Here is a 13899-nt window from a genome sequence, read left to right on the forward strand (position 1 = left end):
AATATCAACAGAGTGCTCCATTCTACCCCTCTCTCTTCTTCCATTCTCTTTTTGGCTTTACAGCTCATGGCATGAAACCATAGTGGATAAAAACAGGATGATTAATGAAGAAGGGAAGGGGACCTGAAAGAAACTTTGTACACCCTGATAAAATTCCTCTCAGGTGCCGCATAGTATGCATTTTCATTTAAATCACATCTGCAAAAACTATTGTGCAAAGTGAACATTTATAGCCTAATGGCATGCAGGATGGAAAATTTCAACACATTGTCTGGGTAAATGGTACTTTAATCTACAAAACTGTACTTTGTAAATCAATCTTAAGGACACTAGAACATAAAAATAAGCATACAAATCATCTTGTACATCATAGTTATCACAATAAATGTATCAAAATTAAGTTTCTAAAAGCCAAGGTGATTCACATCAAAGATTTTGTAATATGTCTGTATCTGAACAAGTAATTTCAGAATTCTATGAAATACTGTGTTAAAGCTTTGGCATTAATTCAACCAATATACACTTCAGTGAACTCCGTGAAATGTAATGGAAATAACTTTTGCTGCACAATGAACAGTCACTGAAATCAACAATCTTACTAATACCTTTCTTATGCTGTGCTATCAAAATGCATTCAAACAATGACCTGCACTATTAAAACTATGACATCAATTACATACATTTCATACAAAAGAAACTCACGTGTATACAGTACAATATCTACTGTTCATTTTCATAATTAATACAATGTTTATCTATACTTTAAATATCTTATTATAATTTTCTTCCTTCTGATTTAGACATACACAAAATTTTGTTGGCTATTACAGATCATGATACAGTATATACAATGTATCATGAACTTAATTCCAAGATAACAATTCTTCAAGCAAAATTCTCAGCCACTATATAATATGACCAGAGAAAATTATCACCCAAAAAAAATGTATCTTCTATTTTGATGCAACAATTCACAGATGTTGCTTGATAAAATTTATCAGTCCATTGGTGGAAGAATCATGGGATGAAACTGGGTTCTTGTCCTGAAGTTCAGGCTCAATAGCCTTAGCCAGCTGCTTGCCAAGTTCAACACTGCAAATAAGATAAGTCTGACATTAGAAAATCCAGGAAATTATCAATTCATCCACTCACACACATCTTCATCTAATATCCTAAGATACTCCAAGGCCATCCATACCCTCTTCAAAAGTTTCTTTTTAACAAAATTTCTATAAATTTTTTCACAGCACATCATTCTTAGATCTTCATTCTATTTCTCTATTTCTAACTACACTTTTTTGCAATATTTTTTTTATTCGCATTTTAAACTGTTTGATCATAGGAGAACAATGTCTTCATTCATACCTTTACCTTTACAGAAAAAAAAATAGCTCTGCACCCAATTATAAATCCTTACTCTGCAATCTTCATCTGAAGGCCTCTAACCTTAGGCAATTCTCTCACTACGTCTACTCCTTCCAAAGTCTACCTTCCCTCCTTGCATCTACAGCTATACTACTATACCACATATGTATCCATCAACTCAAACATATCTTTAACTAATGTCCATGAATATCCCCATGCCCAAACAACCTTAAAAACTTCTTTTAACTATGATTATATAATTCTTTTTGCAACACCAACTCTTTCTTGCATCTTCATCCATTATTTACGCCATTTCATCCATTTCCAACAACATTGCATCAGCAAACCTAATTTTTTACTTGCTCTTTAAACTGCTTTGTCATAGGAGAACTAAGTTTCCATTATATATGTCCAACTTCATTTGAAAAATTATTGTACTACACACTATCATAAACCCTTATTCTGCAATCTTTATCTGAAAGTCTCTAACCCTAGTCAATTCTCTCATATGTCTATTCCTTCAAAAAATCTACTTTTCCTCCTTGAACCTTCAGCTATTCTGCTATACTGTATATCATGCTGAGGAAAAGAAAAAAAAATGCAAAGAATGCTTACCCCCACTGATCAAAGGAATTAACATCCCAGAGAACACCCTGGGTGAAGATCTTCATTTCATACATAACGATTAAAGCCCCAAGAGTAAATGGGGTTAGTTTCTCTATCATGATAGAGTTTGTGGGGCGGTTGCCCTTAAACACCTTATGAGGTAGTATACGTTGCATTTTGTCTTCTGGCATATTTGACTTTTTCAGTTCAGCTTTAGCCTCTTCTGTGGTCTTTCCTTTCATAAGAGCTTCAGTTTGTGCAAGGAAATTGGCTAGGAGTAGCTGTAAGAGGAGAAAATAATTAGAGTTTTCTCTTACAAAAAACATTGTATCTTAAGATGGGTGCACTATGTCAATATAACATTTTCAACATTTAAAGAGACAACCAACCTTATGATGAAGATTATCTGCAATTGGGTTGTGGGACTTGGCTGGGGCAATAAAGTCAGCTGGTATGAGACGGGTGCCTTGGTGTATAAGCTGATAAAATGCATGCTGACCATTGGTACCAGGTTCACCCCAAACAATTGGTCCAGTATTATATTCAACAGTACGACCACTACGTGTTACATATCTGCAACAACAAAAATTACAAGGTAAACTTGCATCATAAAATGCATTTTCCTTATACTGTACATACCCATGGGCCCTTTTCTTCACAGTAGGCTCATTTAACCAGAAAGGCTACCCATAACACTAACACAACACATATCCTTAAATTCATTCCCAAGATATCCTTTTCACCTTTAAGTCCCTGGAAACATATACTGGTCATTTTGTCCCTCACTCTGTTGCCTCCATAATTTATTCTTTCATTGTTCAAGTATGCCGAACATGACATCTTCCAATTAATCCTAAGATCCTAAAGCTGTTCAATCTTAATGCACTATATACTTCCATTAAAACCTGTACCATATTCTTGCACTTTACTAGTAATACATGAATTTTTATATAAATGAACATTCCATCACCATATAACAATGTGGGCTGTGCCACTAATAAGCTGCATTAACTACAAGTTAATTTTTTCAGTATTTTCATGAAAGCATCAGATATGTTCCAACATTTCAACACTAATATCAGTTTCTAATTTTTCAACTCCCTATACACTTACAAATACCTGTATCAAAGTTACTGCCATATCTTTTACACTTTTAATGAGGCTCAACTAAACTTGTTATAGTAGTCCCACTTACTTAATTTGGCAACATTCTCCTATACTTATGTAAATTTTGTCTTTTCAAATTCCTTTAAAATGTTTCCTTTCCCACAAAAAAATATAACTGCTAATGGTATTTCCAATAAATTTTCCTGTACACTTCCAAATACCTGTATCAAAGTTACTGCTGTATCTCTAACACTTTCAATATGAATCAACTAAATTGTTAAAAGTCACACTTACTTAATTTGGCAACATTCTTAATTTTTTTGGAATCTCTTATCTATCATGAGTCCTTCCATGCAATCTGAGAACAATGCTTTACATACAAATACTTATGATTTGATTCTCAAGTCGTATCTTTTGGTCAATGTTGCTTATCTATACTACAGTCAATTTGCATACATGCAAGGCTTAGTAAAACTCGGTGATATTCATATTTACATAATGCAACTTAGAACCCAACAACTTTTTACTACTCTAAGCTAGGAGAATTGACAAAGCATGTGAAATCCTTACTTTCCATTGGACTCCATATCACCCTGTTGGAAGTAAGCAGCAAATCGGTGAAGGTACTGGTCATATGGTAGAAGGGCATGTGTCTCTGCACGATAAAAGTTGTGATACCACACACCCAGCATTGCAAGTATCACAGGGATCTGTAAAAACAGACACTCACATCATGTGCTGTAAAAAAAAATCTGTTGCTAAAAAGTTCCACCCTGGGTAAGCAAATGCTAACAGTGCACATCAATTCATTGCCATGTTAACTCTTCTATGAAACTGTCAATCAGCAGCAGTATTACTAATCATCTATATCTCTGATGCCTATTCCAACTGGAACTCCCTCAAAGGGGTGGTCACAGCAACAGAGTCTCCATAACAAAAAATACCTCTAGTGCTGCTTCTTAACCTTTAGAGGCTCACCCTTAACATGCCACTGGCAGAGGGCAACTCTGGTGCACTGATTGCAGAGGCTTCTACTTAATTACTACTCTCTAATGCTCCTGCCTAAATGTTCCTACTTACTATTTCTACCTACTGCTCACACCATTTCGCCAAAAGGCAGGGCTAGCATGTAAGTTCAAAGGAATATAGTTTCATAAATTATCACCAATGACATTGTTTCTCTTGCATTGAACTTTTTACTTTGAAATAATAAGTCCACAATGCCTCCCCCAACCCCTTAAAAAATAAATAAAAGGTTCTGGGAGCACTGAAGAATGTGTGGAAAGAGACAGCATTTATCTCAAGAGAACAAAACTGGGTATTTTTTCAAGGAATAGTAGTTCCAACAATATTATATGATTATGAGGCATGTGCTATAGATAGGGATGTATAGAGGAGGGTGGATGTGTTGGAAATGAAACGTTTAAGGACAAAATGTGGTGTGATCGAGTAAGTAATGAAAGGGTTAGAGAGATGTGTGGTAATAAAAAGAGTGGTTGAGAGATGCAGAAGAGGGTGTGTTGAAATGGCTTGAACATATGGAGAAAATGAGTGAGGAAAGGTTGACAAAGAGGATATATGTGTCAGAGGTGGAGGGAAGAAGAAGCGAGAGACCAAATTGGAGGTGGAAGGATGGAATGAAAAAGATTTTGAGCAGTCGGGGCCTGAACATACAAAAGGATGAGAGGCGTGCAAGGAATAGACTGAACTAGAACAATGTGGTATACCAGGGTCAACATGCTCTCAATGAACTGAACCAGGGCATGTGATATGTCCGGGGAAAACCATGGAAAGGTCTGTGAGGCTTGGATGTGGATAGTGAGCTGAGGTTTTGATGCATTACACAAGAGATAGAGATTGAGTGGGGATTACGATGCTGTTTCCTGTGGGGCAGGGAGGTGCCAGGAATGGATGAAGGCAATCAAATGCAATCAAATGTGAATATGCACATGTGTGTATATGTATATATCTGTGTATGTGTATGTATATGTGTAAATGTTCATATGTATTTATGTATGTATATGTAAAGGTTTATGTATAAGCATGTGTATGTGGGTGGGTTGGGCCATTCCTCGTCTGTTTTCTTGCACTGCCTCGCTAACACGGGAGACAGCGGTTATGTATAATGGATAAAGAATAAATGTAAATGTATGTGCATGCATGTATATATGTGTGTATATGAGTATGTGGGTCTCTTCATCTGTTTCCTCATGTTACCTCACTGATGCAGGTAATGGCAATCAAGTATAATATAATATATCAAAGATTACAGGGAGTCAGAATGAAAGTAAACTGAGCGATGAGTGATAGTCATTGCTCATGCAACAAGTTATAAGAGGAATGAAGAAGAAACGAGTGCTTTTTGGGAGGACTTCAGAGAGTGCTTTGACAATTGTTATGCAAGAGATCACATCTTAGTGGTACTGGAGCTGAAGGCAAGTGGGAGTAATGTGGCAGCAGAGGGAGTAACTGGAGGAGCATATGGTATTTGGTGTATAAAAAATGGGAGCAGCTTGTTCAATTATGTACAAAAAAAAAAAAAGACAGGCGATTGGTAATAGATGGCAACTATGAATGTTTGTAGAAGTCATAGGAAAACAGAATATGACATGTGTCAAAGCAGTGGTAAAGCAGGTGAACTAAGAAAAAAGGCCTACATACAGATATACCAATAAAAATTAAGGGAAGAGTGGCATAGGGTGATATTAAGTAAAACAATTATAGTAGGAGAGCAATGAAAAGTAACTGGGGAAGAAGTGCTTACATGTGCAGGAGACATGTGGCATTCTAATGGAGAGAGGGAGAGAGGTAAGTTTATGAGAATGGGTAGCGAGAGGTGCAATGAGGAAGTTAAACACCCAGGTTCAGTCCACTGACAACATATCTCCACTCATACCAAGTCAGACCAGTTCATTCTATCTCAAGCAAGCCTTTCACCCTTCTGAACATTCAGGCCCCACTACTTCAAACATCAAATACAAAAACTGTTTTAGCCTAGGAAAAATCCACTTACATTCTTCTCCAAAGGAGCAGTTTTGAAGTGATTGTCCATGAAGTGGGCTCCGGAAAGTAGCTTCACAAAGTTGTCATATCCAATGTGTAGAGCAATAGAGAGACCAATAGCAGACCAAAGTGAGTAACGACCACCAACCCAGTCCCAGAAGCCAAACATGTTAGCCTCATTAATTCCAAAATCTTTCACTTTGGGGGCATTGGTTGAGAGGGCAACAAAGTGTTTTGCAACAGCAGAAGCCTGTAAGAAAATTTATATCAAATTCTATTTTAACACAAAATAAATCATAATAAAGATGTGTTCTAAACAAAATCAAAACTAAAAGACTATTAATTACGTTGTTAAAATAAATTATAATATGCTTCAAGTAAAGGTGTAAACTTTTTCTAGTGATGAAGGGTGAAGCATGCGGAAACTTTACTATGTACAGTGGCAATCAGTAAAATCTAAACACTAAGATATTATAGATGGAATAACTGTTTTGAATTTATAGGGTCCCATCTCCAGAACATTCTCATCATACAACATTTCAAACTTCTGTTTACTACATCCTCTTTCAGTTCATTCCATTCATTGACCACTTACAGTACAAAAGTACTTCTTTACATCTTTCTGAACAAGCCTCTTACGTAATTTCATGTTTTCTCTCATTGTTTTATTTCTTTAGAGACTCCAGGAACTTTAAATTTTGTCTCTAGTGTGCAGAAAATGATTACTGCAACTGCCTCAGTGGGAAATTAAGTCAGTCTATCCACTAAGGAATTTAAAAGTTGTCGCCTTAGCATTACCTTAATTCAAGTACAACTTTTGTTGCTTTCTAACTGACCCCTCTAAAACATATCTATATGCCTCCTTAAGTGAGGTGAACAAACCGGTGCTGCATACTCTGATTAGGATACAAAATATGTGCAATAACTTTTCTTTTTGAACATAAATTATCAAAATCCCACAATACATATCTCACTAAGAATGTTCTTGCCATCTTAAATTCCTTCACTTCAACTTGGTAATCTTAGCCTTCATGAAACATTGGAATGCTGAGCTTTTCACTGAATCCACCGATACTCTCCAATCAATCACCCTCTATCATTTCATACCCCATCCATAACTTGCACTTTTCATTTTTCCCCAACACTGCTGTTCTTTTCACCCACTCATTTGTAGCATTTTCTCCTCCATCCCTGTTCTGCACTCACTCTGTCAAATAAATAACCATGACTTTTCTTTAGTATAAATCAATCTAAAGGACTAAGCAGTAAGCAGCACATCTTTCTATACCTTAAACAGAAACCCAGGAATTGGTTTACTGTAACTGTCCCTTGAAATGCAAGCATACTTGAACATAAATGCTATATAGATATTAGTATCTCATACCATTTCATTATCACACACAGTAAATCAAATATCTCATGCATCAAACATCATCACAGACAAATACATCTCCCAATTAAAAGTTTCTTCATGTTCTTGGTAGCATTTCATCTCCCTCTGTTCTCCAAAGCATTAACCAGATTCATGATATTTTCTGGTTTTCCTTGATTCACTTTAATGTCCACATAGTCCAACAGGCATCACAGGTACAGATATAGATAGATATCAAACCTATATAAAAGATTAATATGGAAGCAAAAAGGGACTTACATCCTTAGCTGTAGCAAGGAACCAGTTCTTTGCAGATGTAGCATTAGTGATAGTTTCTTGGGTTGTGAATGTCTTGGAGGCAATGATGAATAGTGTCGTTTCAGCATTAAGGATCTGGTAAAAAAAAAATTTACATTTCAAGTTGGAAGAAAATATAAAAGGACATTACCAAAACTACAGAAAAAGATGAATCAAGCACCAATCCAAATATCTTCTTTAAGATTTGCAATTAAATTATTAGTAAAATATACTTACTTTGAGAGTCTTCGCTATGTGAGTACCATCAATGTTGGAAACAAAGTGCACATTGGGACCAATGGCATATGGTTTGAGTGCCTCTGTCACCATCAAAGGACCAAGGTCAGAGCCTCCAATACCAATGTTGACAACATCTGTTATGGCCTTTCCAGTGTAACCCTTCCATTTGCCAGATATGACCTGAAAATTTTGTCTTTTTAAATAAACACTCCCAAGACCTTCAGAAACTTAGTTGTTTCTGTAAAATTCATGTTTAAGATACAGTTTCCATACAAGCTGGTAAGTCTTGTGACTAAGTTTAACTGTAAATTCTAGAGCTATATACAGAGAATGATGATCTAAGAATGAACTTATCATGATAGCATAAAACATACACAAACTATATCCTAAATACTGTACATTCACTGCATTATTAAAATGACAGATTAACAATGCAATAATAATGAAATCTCACATCCATAATTTTCAGATATGCACAGGTTGAGTGATGCCACATTCACCTTTCAACATATATATGTGTGGACAGAATAGAAAGAGATATTACAATATGCATAGGTTGAAAGAAAGGCTTAGTGGTGGTGTATAACATACTGGCAAGGCAGTACAAAGAGCATACACTTTCCAATCTCACAGTAATCTTCCCATACCAAAGAGTAATCTAGGATTCTCTTTTTATTTCATCTTTTTAATTGTTTTATTTTTTCAATATATAAATAGGGCTTCATGCAAAATGGTTCTCTTTTCTGAATATAAGATTCTTATCAATGAAAGGAAAGAAAATATTTATTGATATTCATTAGTATTTTTCCTCATAAGTGCATAAATGCATGAACTGTTCAGTAATCAACTGATCTAAATCTTCAACTAATAAAGAAGTCTTATGCTGTATAAGTCTTGATATGAATAAAATAAAGCTAAACCCACATCATACCAGACACATAGCATACCTGGCTGCAGAAATCCTTCATGTGGTCTAGAACTGCATTGACTGAAGGCATGACATCCTCTCCATCAACAATAATTGGAGTGTTCGACCGATTGCGCAGGGCAATATGCAGTACAGCTCTGTCTTCAGTAAAATTTATCTTCTCTCCTGAAAACATAGCATCTCGAGAAGCTTCAACCTTGCGAGCTCGGGCCTAAGAGGGAATATGTAATGCAATTAGTTTTTCTGCTTTAGCAAATGAATAAAACATGCATATTTCAAACCAATATTCACTATTCCTGAACAAGCATTTGCCTTTAAGTACTTTGGTCCTGCCATTCAAATGCCATCCACAATGATGAATTACATGTGATGAATGTAAAGCATCAATTTGGAATGAAACATACCAACACAGTAACATTTTTTTTTATATTATGTACTACTTAAGGGTGAGCCCTTAAAACTTAATAACACTAAAACACTTTGAGCAGAACATGTCACCCATAATTTATAGAGGATTAATTTTCACAATCTAAGCACATTCTTTTCACATGAAAATATGGCCAAAAAATTCATATACATTTCAAAAACCATGAATGAAACATGTTCTTTATATTCAGAATGCTACCTCCATGACTCATATTTCAAGTTACAGTAAACCACAAGTATCTGCATGAAGTAGGAAAAGTGTGCCAAGTGAAAGAGAAAGGGCAACAGTTGAAGTTTTAGTTTGAAACTGTTTTCATTAAAGGCATTCAGAGAGAATGTGGGATTCTTCCTACCATCTCAGAACTCACATTACTGCATACCTGACCTTGCTTGATTAATAAAATTACACCTCTCTTTCCATCAGCATTACATAATTACATCTTCTATATTTATTCGGGACTGAAATCAACCACTTCTCAAGTCTCCTTTTAAAAATCTCTATAGCTGTTTCAAGCATGTTTCTTATTTCTCCTAGGACAGTAGTATGCTAAATTGTCATTAGCTGGGCTCTCATGTATTTATGTCAGATCTGTTTTTGGCTGTGTTCTATGTTGTTCTTGAAGTTTTAATAACTATGTATCTTTCTTAAGAGCTTTTCACAAGAGAAGGGAAGGGAAGAGTAACTATGATGAGATTTAGCCATTATGGCCAGGATCGCATGAAGTGCTCATCACACATCTTGACTCATGAATATGGCTATTCTTAGCCATCCCTGCATAACATACCTATATATTCTATTCTTAGTTCATCTAGAGCCAATCTTAACCAAATATTATGTAATCTTTTAAATATTCATCACGCTATTCCATACACCTTTCTTGTTTCCCCTAGCAATGCATAAAAAAAATTCTAGATTCTTAGTGGGATGTCATACCTTTTCTGATTTATTTTCAGTATGTTCCATGGCATTCTAAAAGACTTAGCAATTCAAATTTGTTCCACTTTCTATCGCCTTCTCTGCTGGACCTTTATATGCATCAACAATGTATTCTTACTTATTCCATAATTCATTTGTTTGAATACATCTTCATCAAAATCAGTCTTCTAGTCATCCAGTTTTCAAACCTTAGGCATTTCCCATTTCATGTTTGTCTGTTTTTTCTTTACTATTGCTCAATATTCATTTTGCCTAGTCTCTCACAGTTACTATCTCTAAAGACTGCATATCAATTTATGAACAGAAAAGTCTCAAATATCATTCTCCAGTCTGGAATGATATGAAAACTATTTTATAACTCTACCCACTACTGTGTACTATAGCTGCATTACATTCATATTCATTCATTTCCATTTTATACACTGTAGTGATTTCTATGACATCATGATTCAAAAGACTTGAATTATTTGCTTCAATATCTGAAAACAGTGCCATGCCATATGTAAAAACAAGATCCATGGAAAGAGAGAGAGCTGATATCTTAAACACTCACTACAGATCATACTATACTTCCCTGCTCTTTCTACCATAGCCATGCATATATCCTGTGCTGCCCTTTGTGTTTTCCCCAAAATTTATGGTAACTAACATTTCAGTTATGCTTCCTTATAGTGTAAAAATTTACATTTCTTATCACTCACCAAGTCCATCAAAAGCTGGAAAACTTCCCCATTGATTCGATTTTTGCTGAAGTCGAACAATATATCACCATCTTCAGGAGTTGACAAAGTTACACTGTAACAAAACATGATGGCCTTACAAACTCCACTACAATAAGGTACACAAGTAATTATATGTTCAACTACCTAACTGACATCAGATAAGATCCTGGACACAATAACACTGAAGAATCAGAAAAAAATATGAAAATGGCATATCAATTTTTATATAGGACAGCAGTTTAGTATGTTACTAAAGTATTAAATTTCTGACTTGCTCTTCAAAAATATAACCTATAGTATTACCGTAATTAATGTGATTACCACAGAAACCACTGTATAATCAGATTCATATATATATATATATATATCATTTGTTCACCCTGACTGCTATTAAAACTAATTTCAGCATTACCAAACATTAAAGTACCTTTAATTATGGAATTTCACAAACGTTCTACTGTTTACCAACTGAACAAAACTCTTGGGTATCTTGAAACACCAATTAGATTTCTAAAGACCCTCTCTTTTTAAATTAGATTTCTGTCATCATTTTGCTAAGCATAAGTGCCCTATCTTCAGGATATACATGAATCTGCACTATAAACTATAAGGATTATCATTTTCCTAAGCATAAATGCCCATTCTCAAGACATAAATGAATATGCACTGTAAATTATGAGGATTATCACTTTTCTAAACATAAATGCCCTATCTTCAGGACATAAATGAATCTCCATAGTAAATTATGAGGATTATCAAAAGTTGCCTAATGTTACTTCCTTGTTTTCTATTAATCAAGGTAAACTCAATTTCGTATGTACCAATATAGAAATTTGAAGTTCCTTGTAAGAGTTCACAGAATAAAATAGAAATAAAATAGTCATCCTACTGTATCTATGTATTTCTGTCTTGTTCTTTTTAACAAAATCACCATCATTCTTACCCTTACAAACAATTATATCCCAAACTCCAACCTGTGGCCTAAGAATATACAATACTATTCCATTACTGACATGGTCTTCACTATTCAGTCAACATACTGCAATCCAATGGTAAAAAAGAAAATAAATAAATGTACAGCAACAAACACCTTAACAGTCTAACATTTTTCACCCTTCTGGTGCAATAAGTGATTTATTTAGCCTCCCCAGTACACAAAAAATGGGGATGTAATTTCATTTACTGTAATTGTGCAAGAAAAACACGAAATATTTTTTAGTAAGAATTGAGACATTTCTAGTTTAAGAAAAATTTTGATTGGCTGATCCTCTATGGGCAAGAAAACCTCATCTTTTATTATATAATTAGGTGCAAAAAACTATCATTCTTTATATGACTCAAGAGATATGCAATCCTACTAAATATAACTTACACATTGGACTAACTAAACTTGGAAATGGGCAGCATACTTATAAATCAACACTCAATATTCAAAAGAAATACAAGATGTATAATGAAAAAAAAATAAAGGTATGAGAATGAGAGATGACAATGCAAAGCAGAGGATGTTTGTAAGGTAAGAAGTCTAAACATGTATCTTAGTTCTACTGAGAGAGAGAGAGAGAGAGAGAGAGAGAGAGAGAGAGAGAGAGAGAGCAGCAATCCAGAGGAGAGAAAATTGGGTCTGGGCAATATCTAAAAACCTTTTCAAGACAATGTCCGGTGCTTTCTTGTGCTGCTGCTGTCTACAACATATTACAGGATATCTGGTCGTTTAGTTGATCTAAAAGCCAATTCAGGTCATCAAATGTATAAACATTAATCTTTTTAAAGTGACACAAGTCTTAATATTCTACAAACCACACGATACATACACTGGTTAATCAAAGTTTGGTCTAAGGAACAAACTGGGAAGACAATAGATCAGATCTATATATATATATATGATCCTTTGTTGTCACTTTTACTAACCCTTATCATCGGCTAATCTGCGATCTAACGTTAATCATGCAATTATGTAATTAGTGTAATTGATAACACTAATATCCGGCGCATGGAAAGATCAATCTCAAATATAAAGCTAGGACAATGTACTGTCATTATTCAAGTATCGAGTAATCAAATAAAGAGAAACATTATTCTGTCACGTCCATACTGACATTTCCACCGGTGTGTCCAAGGTCAGCCAAGGACACCGGAGGTGACGGGAAGGAACACACACATCAGGATGAAGCAGCTTTTCTTGAGCAGGAGGAATAAAAACATGAATATACTCTGAAATGTAATCCAGAAATGCAATCACAGAAACATGAAATCATAAACTACCATAGATCATAAAACATAAATACATCCTGGCAACTCCAGCAATCACCCGTAGTAAACGTCATCTTAAAAAGTACTATAGGGAAAAAACCATCCTATTTTGGCACACACAAACACACACACCACATACCTGTATTTCTTGAACCTATCATGGTCATCTCTGAACATTTGAGGAATATCTATCTTGCCGCCATTGGCATTGTAATACTCTTGAAGTCGCTTGTAAGCTGGTTCCTCGGTGAGATATGCCTTGCCTTCCATCCTGCTCGCTTGCCAGACGTCGACTGAGCTCTGCGTGGCCGCCGCTCCGCCCATCTACCACCTTTATGTCTATCGTTGTTGTTGTTGTTGTTGTTATTGTTGTTGTTTTCCTCGATGGTGTTGCCAGGCAACAATTTTTTTCCCAGGGAAAACATCCATATTCTTTTTTTTTTTCCTGTATAACAGTGGTGTTGCCAGGCAACAGTTTTTCCCAGGGAAAACATTCATATTTTTTTTTCCTGTATAACATTGGTGTTGCCAGGCAACAATTTTTCCCAGGGAAAACATCCATATTTTTTTCCCCCTGTAAGATGTTATATGGTCAAAACCTTAAGTTTGCATTATTAATTGTCTTACTAGAATGATATTTACG

General features: G+C 35.2%; 1 protein-coding gene across 1 annotated transcript; it reads right to left on the bottom strand.

Annotated features, from left to right (window-relative positions):
• Nucleotides 1-267: 267 nt before the first annotated feature.
• Nucleotides 268-13580, bottom strand: LOC139759465 (glucose-6-phosphate isomerase-like). Its single transcript, XM_071681614.1, has 10 exons — nt 13396-13580; nt 10983-11076; nt 8938-9129; nt 7988-8170; nt 7733-7846; nt 6092-6331; nt 3649-3788; nt 2361-2544; nt 1981-2252; nt 268-1092 (listed from the first exon to the last, which is right to left on the bottom strand). The coding sequence occupies exons 1-10, from the start codon at nt 13578-13580 to the stop codon at nt 972-974; spliced, it is 1725 nt and encodes a 574-aa protein (XP_071537715.1). The 3' UTR covers nt 268-971.
• Nucleotides 13581-13899: the final 319 nt, after the last annotated feature.

Source organism: Panulirus ornatus, chromosome 33 (assembly GCF_036320965.1).
Source record: "Panulirus ornatus isolate Po-2019 chromosome 33, ASM3632096v1, whole genome shotgun sequence".
NCBI lineage: Eukaryota > Metazoa > Arthropoda > Malacostraca > Decapoda > Palinuridae > Panulirus > Panulirus ornatus.